General features: G+C 35.5%; 2 protein-coding genes across 2 annotated transcripts; one reads left to right on the top strand and one right to left on the bottom strand.

Annotated features, from left to right (window-relative positions):
* Positions 1-8,810: 8,810 nt before the first annotated feature.
* Positions 8,811-10,686, top strand: LOC119573743. The gene is made up of 3 exons (XM_037920846.1): positions 8,811-9,018; positions 9,723-9,913; positions 10,097-10,686. The coding sequence occupies exons 1-3, from the start codon at positions 8,850-8,852 to the stop codon at positions 10,550-10,552; spliced, it is 816 nt and encodes a 271-aa protein (XP_037776774.1). The 5' UTR covers positions 8,811-8,849; the 3' UTR covers positions 10,553-10,686.
* A 606-nt stretch (positions 10,687-11,292) lies between these two features.
* Positions 11,293-11,898, bottom strand: LOC119573856 (protein ALP1-like). Its single transcript, XM_037920961.1, has one exon. The coding sequence runs from the start codon at positions 11,896-11,898 to the stop codon at positions 11,293-11,295; it is 606 nt and encodes a 201-aa protein (XP_037776889.1).
* Between the last annotated feature and the right edge of the window lie 602 nt (positions 11,899-12,500).

Raw genomic sequence — 12,500 nt, 5'->3', positions numbered from 1 at the left:
ATTTTCCCCCTCTTACTGCATTCTCAGTGTGTTTCCCCTGTGTGACTGTGTGTGTGTGTTTGTGTGTGTGTGTGCTTTTTCTTTGACTTCTCTATCTTTCTCTCTATATGTTCCTTTAACTCTCTCTCTCTCTCTCCCTCCTTTTATCTCACTATTTTCCTCCCGTCTCCTTCTTTCCCCTTTTATATCTCTCTCTATCACCTGTCATCCTTTCTTTCCCTCTCTCTATCTCATTTTTTTTTATCCTCTGTCTCTCTTTCTTCTATCTCTCCCTCCTTTTCCCTCTTTAAATACCGTTCTTTCTCTTATCTTCCTCTTTCCCCTCTCATCCCTTCTCTTTCCCTCATTATTTCGTTTCTATCTCTTCCTCTTTCTCCTCTCTCCCGCTTTTCACATCGTTCTTTCTCTCCTCTCCCTCTTTCTCCTCTCTCTCTCTATTCCCTTTCCTTCTTTATACATCGTTTTCTCTCTCCTCTCACCCACTTTCCTTCCTTATACATCATTAATTATCGTCTCTTCCTCTTTAGATACTATTCTTTCTCTTCTCTCCCTCCCTCTCCTTCTTAATGCATCGTTCTCTCTCTCCTTTCCCTCTCTTTTCCCTTTTTATTCTTCGCTCTCTCTTTCTCTGTTCTGCCTCTCCCTCTTTATTTTTCGCTATCTCTCCGCTCTCCATCTCTTTCCCTCTTTCTTCTCCGCTCTCTCTCCACTCTCCATATCTTTCCCTCTTTCTTCTCCGCTCTCTCTCCACTCTCCATATCTTTCCCTCTTTCTTCTTCGCTCTCTCTCCGCTCTCCTTCTCTTTCGATTCAGGGCAAGGCAATGCTAGAGTCAACACAGAACCAACATTTAGAGGGGCAAACCCCCTCCCTTGTCTACATGTTGAAAATTACAGTGTATTAGGCATAACAAGTGCATGGACCTGACATGTTCTGTAATATTGCATTACAGGAGAGGGATAATGTAGTGATTAAATGAGAGAATGAAAGAGGGAGAAGGAAGGAAGAAAGGGAGAGAGGAATGGGCCTAAGTATATAGACAGAGAAACATAAGGATAGACGCAAACTGATATGTACATACAAACACACTCAGATTAGGGAGAGAGGGAGAGAGAGTGAGAGTTGGTAAGTGAGTGAGTGAGTGAGTGTGTGTGTGTGTGTGAGAGAGAGAGAGAGAGAGAGAAAGAGAGAGAGAGAGAGAGAGAGAGAGAGAGAGAGAGAGAGAGAGAGAGAAGAGAGAGAGAGAGGAAGAGAGGAGAGAGAAGAGAGAGAGAGAGAAGAGAGGAGAAGAGAGAGAAAGGAGAAGAGAGATAAGAGAGAGAAGGAGAGGAGAGGAGAAAGAGAGGAAGAGAGAGAGGAAGAGAGAGAGAGAGAGAGGAGAGAGAGAGGAGAGAGAGGAGAGAGAGAGAGAGAAGAAGAAGAGAGAGAGAGAGAGAAGGATCGAAACAGACTAGAGACAAAGACAGAGACGAAGATACAGAGAAACAGAGAGTGAGAAAGAAAAAGAAGACGAAGAAAAAGTGAAAGAGTGTCTAGCAATGCAAAATAACATGCACCATAAGCAGATGAAAACAAAATTGCGATAAAGTTTATAACACAAGATCACAGGCTGCATGGCTGCGCTATTTACACTAGATCTTAGAAGCAAAAGTTCCAGTTAGGAGTTGCAAGTAAAAATTGCTAGAATGAAATTACCTAACTTACTAAGCAAATACTTAAATGCAGGATCACACGATATATACTTAAGTGGTTATTGAAGTAGCCTCACAGCATTAAACTTTAGGAGGGAAAATACCTTTTTCTTTTCTTTTTTGAAAACTGAATGTGTATTTGTATAATTAGCTGAAGTTAAATTTCCATACGTTCGTGTTTTTTTCCTTCTTTTTTTTTTTTTTTTTTTTTTTAGATAGAGAGATCTGATATAAATGGACACAAACATATCTCTTTTTGCAAAAAGTTTGAAAGAGAAACACTTATTTGCATTGCATTCTTACGCATACACACACGTAGCGTGAAAGAAAGATAGATAAAAAGAGAGGGAAGGAGAGAGAGAGAGAGAGAGAGAGAGAGAGAGAGAGAGAGAGAGAGAGAGAGAGAGAGAGAGAGAGAGAGAGAGAGAGAGAGAGAGAGAGAGAGAGAGAGAGAGAGAGAGAGAGAGAGAGAGAGAGAGAGAGAGAGAGAGAGAGAGAGAGAGAGAGAGAGAGAGAGAGAGAGAAACCCCTCCATAAAAACCCGCCCCTCCCTCCACCCCACAAACACACAACCCCCCCTCCCTCCACCCCACACACACAACACCCCCACACGCAACACACACCCCACCCTCCACACACAACCCCCCCCCTCCTACACGCACACACACGCACACATGGAGATTAGCACGCACGCATTTTCGTCACGCACGTAAACCCTCTGTCTTATTCTTCACTGCACGATAGGATGATAAATCACAGCTTCTGACTCGAAGAAAACGTGACTACAGTGTCTTGGGAACGGAAGGGGGTGGTAGGGGGGGTACAGAGGGGGTGAGGGAGTTGGGTAAAGGGGTAAGGGAGATAAGGGTGGAGTAAGGGAGGGAAGGAGTGGGGTAAGGGAGGTGAGGGAGTGGGGTAAGGGAGGGGAGGGAGGTGGGTTAAGGGGAAGTGGGGTGGGTAGAGGGATAAGGGAGGTGAGTAAAGAGGTAAGGGAGGTGGGTAAAAGTGTAAGGGAGATAAGGGTAGGGTAAGGGAGAGGAGGTAAGGGAGATAGGTAAAAGGCTAAAGGAGGTGAGGATGCGATAAACGAGGGATTAGGAGTGGTAAATGGGTAAGGGAAATGAGAGGAGAGTAAAGAAAGGGTCAGGCAGATGGGTAAAGTACTTTAAGGGAGGAGAGGGAAGCGAAAGGAGAGGAGAGAGAAAAGGGACGCAGAGGAGAAGGTAAGGTAAGAAGGGAAGGGAAGGAGGAGAAGAGGCGAACAGAAAGGAAAGGGAGAGAAAAAGGGGGGAGGGGGGGAAAGGGAAGGTAAAGGAAAGTGCCGAAGGAAGGAAAGGAAGGTAAGAGTGCAAAAGGAGAGGGTAAGGAAAGGGGAGAGGGTTAAGAATACGAGAAGAAAGGGGAAGTAGAGAAAGGGATGATAAAAATCAGGCGAAGGGAAGATGCAAATATGGCAGAGAAAAGGACAGAATGAAGAACCGAAGGAGAAATGAAGAGATAAAAATTAATTGTAATTCTTCCGTTTCTTTTCGTCCACTTACGAAAAAAAAAAGAAATCATGGTATTTTTCATTAAAGTAAAATCATTTTTCCTCTTTTTTTCCTACGCACAACAAAAGATTTGACATTAATAAAAAAAAAAAGTACTGTGCAACTAATTCACGCCATGAAAAAAAAAAAGATAATAAACAATATATATATTTTTTATTATCTAGTTATTTAGTTGTAGCATATGTTTTAATAAAAAAGAGAAAATCGTCTTAGTTATGCATTTTTTTTTAGAAATAAAGCATTGTTCTTATTTTATTATGTACATTGATATTGTATTTACGTTTATTTTCATTATTACGATAACAATTATCATTATTGTAATCGTATTATTATTATCATTGTTGTAATTATTATTATAATCATTATTATTATTACTAGTATTATTGTCATTATTGTTATTGTCATTATTACTATTATTGTCATTTGTTAGGGTTTAGTGTAATCTTAGAATTTTCTTAGAGTTATCTTGTTTACCCCTTTATCCTTTTTAAGTATGGGTTAATCGAGGTTTGAATTAAAAAAGTATAACAGTTTCTTCACTGTATTGTTCAAAATGAAATATACATGTACAAATACACAAAACGAATATAAAAGGATTTTCTGAAGAATAAGCAGCCTTATTCCTTAAGTAAACACACAATAATACATAATATTTCTGATCAATAACTTCCTAAGAATACACTGTAGAATGGAGATTGGGCACTCGGTATGGGCGTGCACCCACGAACAGATGCGCACTGTAGATTTGGGCGTTTGGTATGGGATTACACCCACGGCGTGAGGCCTGAGTGACCTGATCGAGAAGACGGGTTGTTCGTGTCTGTGTAAGATTTAATAAGTTCGTGCTTCAAAATCATTCATGGAGACTGAAAACAAAGAGATTAATTCATTCTAATATCGTAACACTTACCACATACCCTTTCCTATAGGTAATTTTAGTGTCTTCACCGATTTCCAAGAGAACTTTTTTTCATATAAAACAAAACTCAAGTTTTCCAAGAAACGTAAGTAATTTACAAACATGAAGTGAACAGTGTAGAGATCGGAGCCAAGTGGCAGGTCGTGCTGTCGTGGTCGCCGATGTTAATTTTGTTTCGAATTAATTAGAATCGACGAGGACACGCAAATGGCTCGACCACTCAAATCCTCACACACACGATCACTCATTAACATATTTATATAGTGAAACCATCACTAACCCTTTTACATCATTACTATTATTATTATCATTGTTATTTTTATTACAGTTATTATTATTATTATTATTATTATTATTATTATTATCATTATTATTATTATTATCATCATCACATTATTATTATCAGTATTATTATTATCAACATGATAATAATAATAACTATTATTACTATCATTATTATTATTGTCATTATGATTATGATTACCATTATTATCATTATTATTATTATTATCATCAATGTTATTATTTTGTTTTATTATTATTATACGTTTATTAATATTACTATAACAATAATAATAATAATAATAATAATAATAATAATAATAAAATTGTTGTTATTTGTGTAATTATTAATCATTACCATTATTATTATTACTATTATCATTATTCATCATTATTATTATCATTGTTATTATGTTTATTACTATTTATATTATCATTATCATTACTGTTGTAATTATGATTATCATCATTGTCATTATTATTATGAACATGATGATGATGGTGATGATGATAATGATTGTTATCATCATTATTATTACTATCATTACTATTATTATCATTATTATTATTGTTGCTGTCATTACTGTCATCATTATCATATCATTATTATAATTATCATCATTATCATTAAACTGGTATGACTATTACTACCATTCTTCTAATCAATATATTATCAATATTATAATCTTTATTTTTACTGTCATTATGATTAATGACTTCATTACTACTCTCATTACTATTTTCATTATCACTATTGTTATTACTATTATCATTATTATTATTTATTATTGATATTATTATTATTATTATTATTATTATTATCATTATTATTATTATTTTTAATATCATCATCAGTATCATTATTATCATTACTACCACTACTATTACTATTATTATTATCGTTATTATTATTGTTACTGTCACTGTTACCATTACTGTCATTATTGTTTTCATTCTTATTATCTTTTTATTATTATCATCTTTGCCATTATTGCTACTGCTATTACTGCTCCTGCTACTGCTAATACTGCCATTATTATCGTAGTAGGTATCAACGACCAGTATAATCAGTATCATAATCAACCTTTTTATTTTTATCAAAATGATATATTAAGAATTCCAGAAGATGAGAGAGGAAGAAATAAATGAAAGAAAGAAAGAAAGAAAGACAGAGAAAGAAAGAAAGAAAGAGATAGAGAAAGACACGCCGTTGTCCTGAAATCCTAAAAATCTCGCCGTAATATATGTCAGCTTATTCAATTTTTTCATCATTATTTTTCGTTCTCACACTAATACCATTGTAGAATCAGACATTACAGTCCATACCGTATCATTTACTTTTAAAAGAATTCAGTATTAAGACGGGGTCACACATTAGCTAAAAGAGTTTCCCTTAATTATATTTAAAAATATAAACCAATGTGACTTTAATGGGTGAATCTCACAGTATGGAAACTTCAAGTATATAATTAAGATTCAAAATGCCTACTCCCTTTAGTTTGGCGCACAGATAATAGATGGCAGCCTTGGATTGATACGTCGTCCGCTGGGCTTCCTAGTTAAAGGAACCAAAATTAGAATAGTGTCTGTTTCTTTATTTGTTATGTCAATAGCTAGTCTGCAATTTTAGTCTGTTCTAAGGATCTCTTGCGGTGGCCGAATGGTTAGAGCGTCGGACTCAAGACTGTCACGACGGCAATCTGAGTTCGAGGGTTCGAGTCACCGACCGGCGCGTTGTTTCCCTTGGGCAAGGAACTTCACCTCGATTGCCTGCCTAGCCACTGGGTGGCCAAGCCAGCTCAAGTCAGTGCCGGGTAAATAGAGATGGTGACTCGATAAAAACACCGGGCGGAAGGCAATGGCAAACCACCGCTCTAAATTGCTAAGAAAAAATCATGGAAGCCCATGATCGTCAAGGCCGCGGTGGCCGAATGGTTAGAGCGTCGGACTCAAGACTGTCACGACGGCAATCTGAATTCGAGGGTTCGAGTCACCGACCGCCGCGTTGTTCACTTGGGCAAGGAACTTCACCTTGATTGCCTACCTAGCCACTGGGTGGCTAAGCCAGCCCATGTCAAGTGCTGGTCCCAAGCCCGGATAAATAGAGAGAATAATGACCTAAAAGGTACCACCGGCACTCTCCGTGGAAAGGAACTGGGGACCCTACCACGTACTCACTCCAAGAGCATCATAACATGAAAACTGCAATTAAGTATCATGCTGTGACCACGGCGGCTCAGACATGAACCTACCGTTAAAAAAGGGGATCTCTTAGGGCATGCAAGGGAATGTTAAAAGATAAAGATAATGATTCAGCGATTAGAAATATATCATTTTGAAATCAGATCTCATATTTTCATTCTATTGTTCTTGTTAGTATTTATTTTATAATCATCCTCATTATTGTTTCACTTACATGTTTATTCGTCATTTCATTATTTCCATTGTTACTACTACTACTGCGACTACTTGTGATACTGCTACTTGTATTATGAAGATCACTATAATAACAGTAATTATTATATGATGACGATAATATTAGTAAGGATACTACTACTACTAGCATACAAACATCGAAATAAATAATAATAACTCCTATCAGCTAGCTGCTAATTGATATTGGTAAAGATTACATCAATGGCTGAGAGAAAATATCTATATTTATACCAGTAGAAATCCCAATATTAATAACATTAATAAGAATAGGCCTATTTATTCGAATAATACTCATGACAATAACACGAATAAGAAATCGGCAATAACATTATAGCGATTACAAAAAAAAAAAAAAATAGCAAGTTATCATTACAAACAATAACAGATATAATAACAAAATAGTCATAACATTAATGGTAGCCACATAACTACAATAACTCACGACGCAGCTCAGTACAAAATCAGAATTTACTGTAGAAATTCAGCGTAAATGATTCCGTTTATGACATAACAACGGAGCCATTTCCCTTTACTTCAATATCTAGGTGTCCTTACCGAGCGCCATTAATGAAGTGTTATAAACTTTAGTAACACTGGGTACGAGAGACAGCAGGCTCGGTCGTTTCAGTTGACTGATTCGTTGTAAAGAGGGAATGAGGGAGAGAGGGGGAGATGGGGAAGGGGAGGGGTAGATTGGGAGAGGGGGAGGGGAAGGGGGAGAGGGAGGAAGGGGGGGGAAGGGGGAGGGAGGGGAGGGGGAGAGGGAGAGGGAGAGGGAGAAGGAGAGGGAGAGGGAGAGGGAGAGAGGAGAGAGAGAGAGAGAGAGAGAGAGAGAGAGAGAATAAAAATGCACGAAACTCACCTACATCATGCGAAGTATAGTTTTGCTTTAGGCCAAACTGCATCTACCACTAGCCCAGCAGCTGACTGACGCAGGACATCGTGCTGAAAAGGGAGGAAGAAAAGGAAGGAAACTTCTGAAGGCCAATTACGTATACACCATTAACAAGTAAAAGGAAAACGCGGTTTGCTAGAGTCGGTCGCGATAAGAATACTTGTATTAGATAGTAAAAAAAAAAATCATAATAATAGTCATTATGATGATATCAGCTGAAATAATGATAATGAAGATGATGATGAAGATAATGAAATGAAGATGATGAAATTAAGATGAAAATAATGAAATGAAGATGATGAAAATAATAACAATGCTGCTTTTAAGGACAAATTATTAATCACCCCCGCCTGCAATCAGACACTGATTTTGGAGAAAATTAATGAAAAGCAAAAGTTTCTGAAGGGAGTGACTTGTACAGCACCTTTGCGAAGAGAAACGTCCAGAAGAATATTAATGATGATCTGCTTAAGTAAGTCACTGATAGACAACCTCAGTTCCTACGAAAACGGTCTTATAGTTATCTTTGACACAACATCGTTACGATTGGGAATTGATGGTTGAGGCGGCATCGGTGGTAGTTACTAGCAAGAATATCGGCTAATGGACGATAGACCGCGGAATCCCTCGTTAGCATGAACGAGGACTTTGAAAGACTTGGCTTATTTAAGGTGTGGTTACACTGGCCATCGATTCATGAAATCTAATCATTTTGAGTGGATTTTGCCCTCCGATTGGTTCATTCCACTGTATTTTTGCCTACTCGTCCGAAGCGATGGTCAACCCGTCGATCCATCGATGTTCCAGTGGAAAAGTCATACTCGTTGAGAGTCTATAGTATACATGGCATTAGTCTAATTATATATTTATGCATTATAATTAATATATACATAAATAAATTACAATTATTAATTATAATTGTAAATAATCATATATATACTTATATTAATTATTATTTTAAAAAATAAAAGAAAAACAATGCAATATATCTTGTATCCTCATTTGACGGACGAACATAAACAAGCGCGCATATTTTTCGAAGAGGAAGAACGTCTTCTCGTCATATTTGTGTCTAAAATGTGGAATTCGGAAGCAATTACCTCTCTTTTAGAGAAAGTACGGCAAGAAAATGTCCTTTGGAATATAAAACATCCATATTACCACAAGAAAACGCTGAAACGAACTCTGTTTGACAAGATATGTGTAGAGCTGAAAACAGAGTATCCTCAACTTGAAATTACAACAGGTAAGAAAAACATTATTTGGTGTATTAATTTATTTTAACTTTAGTATGATGAAATTTCAATTATATGCACGGAATTATGCTATTATTCATGCAAAGTATTTGTTAATTGCTCTTGGAGTTTGTAGAAAATGCTAGGTAAAATATGATCAGAGATTAACAATTTTTATTTGTTTTTAGATTAGTATTTTTTAATAATTAATTAATGAAAAAGATCTTGTCCTTTACTTTTATAAGTTGCTTAATATAATTTTACAAAAAACAAATTACAAATGCAAACTGCTTTCCAGAGAATAAGCTCACTGGTATTCTGACTAATTTTATATTCAAATAGCCGTGACTACATTGAAAAATGTGCAATGCCTGAAGGGCTAGCCCAGTTGTCGCAACTTGTAATCTAACAATACACTCACAAGATTGTTTGGTAATATTTTAAGGACTTTGAATATGATAAATTACCAATTAATAAAATCTCAAAATCCAAAATAGATATTTAGTTTAAAATGTGGAGCATGATAACCAGAATCATGTATAAACAACAAATTAAAAAACTCCAACGTGTCCCTTTGCCTTTGTAAAACAGATGTATGGGAATAATATTAAATTAAAAAAAGCATGATTTATATTATTTATGATGTTATGTTATTATTTACGCATGAATATTCCTCTGCAAGTTTTAATCTCCCTATTTTCTCTATTATTTGCAGTTGAAGTAATGGACAAATTCAATGACCTCCGCGGCCAATATCAGAAATGTTTACGGAAAATCAGGAATGCTCCAAGTGGTTCCGCGGCAACAACTCCTATTAAGTGGGAGCATTATAAGACATGCTCATTCATGCAATCTGCATATGATTTGGGCCCTACAGAATCCAGTTTCATACACCCTGATGACTTGGTAAGCTTGGCTAAATGTGTTTATAACTACAATTATATTCTAAGAAATACAACACTTATTGAAACATAACAGTATGGCTAAGAAATTATGTTTAAATATTACAAAATTTTATTCAAGGTTCATTAAGTAAAATCATTCTGAGTTTTAAATACAAAAAATAAAAGTGTTTTGCTTAACTTTCAGGAACCACAACAGAAGCAAGAGGTGTTGTATGAGGGACCTATAGAGGATCTTGAGGATTATGATATATCGGTATCACCAACTTCAATACCGTCAAATCCAACAGCTTCCCCTCTGCCTGATATTAATGAAGAGATCATCAGAGAAATACCTGATCAGTCCAATACCAGTTATACAAAAAACTCACAAGTGGTAAAAAAGAAGAGGAAAATGAACAAGAGTGATGCAGTGGAAGAAGGAATGTTGAAGACCATTGACAACTTGCAGGCAGTTTGTGCAGAGCAGGCCAGGAAAAATACACGCCATGACATGGTTACTGAGTCTGTGATGGCTGCCATGAAGTTTTTCAGCAGTTATGAAGAGGTTAAAATGGACTTTACAGTACAGGTGATGGAGCTTATTGCAGCAAAAACCAGAGAGTGTCAAGCCATAGAAAAGAAAAGGCAAGGCAATAATTAAGATCACTGAAATATCATGAAGTGCAATAAATGTTTTCAAACTGTGATTTATGCCAATGATTTAATTTGTATATAGTCATATTAAGTCCTCTTTTATTTTATGCTGGTCATGTTCTAGTTTTCTACTTTTATTTTTGTAATGTATATTTATTTTCATTTAGTATTAGTTAAGATTTAGTTTAAGATCTATAGTATTTCTAGATATATATTTTAAAAATGGAGAAATAAATTTAAAATGTAAGATGTTCTTTTCATATCCTTTTAATTGTTTAGATGATTATTATTTTGTTTTATTATACATAACTTGATACATTTTATAAAGAAAATTCAGTAATGAAAAAAAAAACTAATGAATAATTAAGGTTGGAATTTCATTTCTAATAAGTGTTTTTTCCTTCACATACAGTTTTAAATCAATATTAGAAAATGTGTTTGTATGCTGGTCAACTTGTCATAATTCTGTTTTTGTTTATGTAATATATATTTAGTTTACATGATCATAGTTATCAGAAAGACTTTTATTTATCATTTGAGATTAGAATAGAAAAACAAACAAACATATAACATATATATTGCAATATATTATAAGAAAAGAAATGTACAACAAATATGAAAATACTATACTATTTACGTAAAAACTAGATGAAACATGAAACTTATTCTACTGTACATTAAAAGAAACACAATATGTGATTTTATTACTTGATAATGATAATCATCAAATCATCAGTGCTAACTTGTTTAATTCAAGAGTGCTGCATCTTCTTGCCATCTCACACGACCTCTACCATTGAAGTAGTCCTTAAAAATATCTCTTGTTGCCAAGGCATTCTTAGCAGGTCTTCTTCCAACATTATCCAGGCTTTGAAGTCCATGGTTTTCTAAACCATTACCAATATTTTCATTTTCCAGCTGCCTTGAATTATTTCTCAAGAAATTATGGAGAACAACTGTTGCAAATATGATTTTCCTAGTGTTTGCCGGACTTGAGTGAATAGGTTTTTCAAACACTCTAAATTTGGCAACAAGGATACCAAAGGCATTTTCAGAAATACGACGAGCTCTTGATAGTCTGTAATTGTATATCCTTTGTTCGACACTTAAGTTCTGGCCAGGATAAGGTTTCATCAGATAATTTTTGAGGGGGAATGCATCATCTCCAACAATTACGTATGGAACTTTCTGATCTGAAAATGGCAAAGTATCAGGTGGTGGAACTTGTAGCTTTTCTTTTTCTAGGTATTCTCTTAATTTACATCGGTCCCAAACACCTGCATCACTTGAGCGTCCCTGAGCTCCTACATCAACATACATGAATTTATAATGTGCATCAACAAGAGCTAACATGATCATACTATGGCGACTCTTGTAATCATATTACTCTGATCCTGTATTTTCTGGTTTCCTCATAAAAAAGTGTTTTCCATCCATAGCTCCAATACACATTGGAAAATTCCAGCTGTTATAAAAGTCGCTTGCCACTTGCTTCCATTCCTCTGATGTTGATGGAACTTTCAGATACATATCCTTTAAGACGGAATATATTGCACTGCAAACTTCTGGTATTATGTAGGTGATCAAACTATGGCTTATCCTATATTGGAATCCTAGAGAGCGACGAGTTTCACCTGTATTAAAGAAATTGTATACTTAATTAATATGTTCAGCACTTGAACAAGGATATAGCATTTTCTTTCATGGCAACTTCTTTAGCCCAGTATCATACCTATATGGTAAAATTATATATTTATTATTAATTATGTCAATATTGTTTATATATCCTATTGTGTTTACAATTCAAGTAAAAACAGGTGATATTTTTTTTAAAGTGTAAGATGTTGATGGTGTAATATTGTTGTTTTGAGCCAATAGGTAGCATAGTCTGCATTTTCTGCAGAATACTATAAATCAGTTACGCACTGTCTACTGATACGGCAGCCGTAATCCGT

The sequence above is a fragment of the Penaeus monodon genome, chromosome 6, assembly GCF_015228065.2.
Source record: "Penaeus monodon isolate SGIC_2016 chromosome 6, NSTDA_Pmon_1, whole genome shotgun sequence".
NCBI lineage: Eukaryota > Metazoa > Arthropoda > Malacostraca > Decapoda > Penaeidae > Penaeus > Penaeus monodon.
This window is presented reverse-complemented; position numbering and strand designations above follow the sequence as displayed.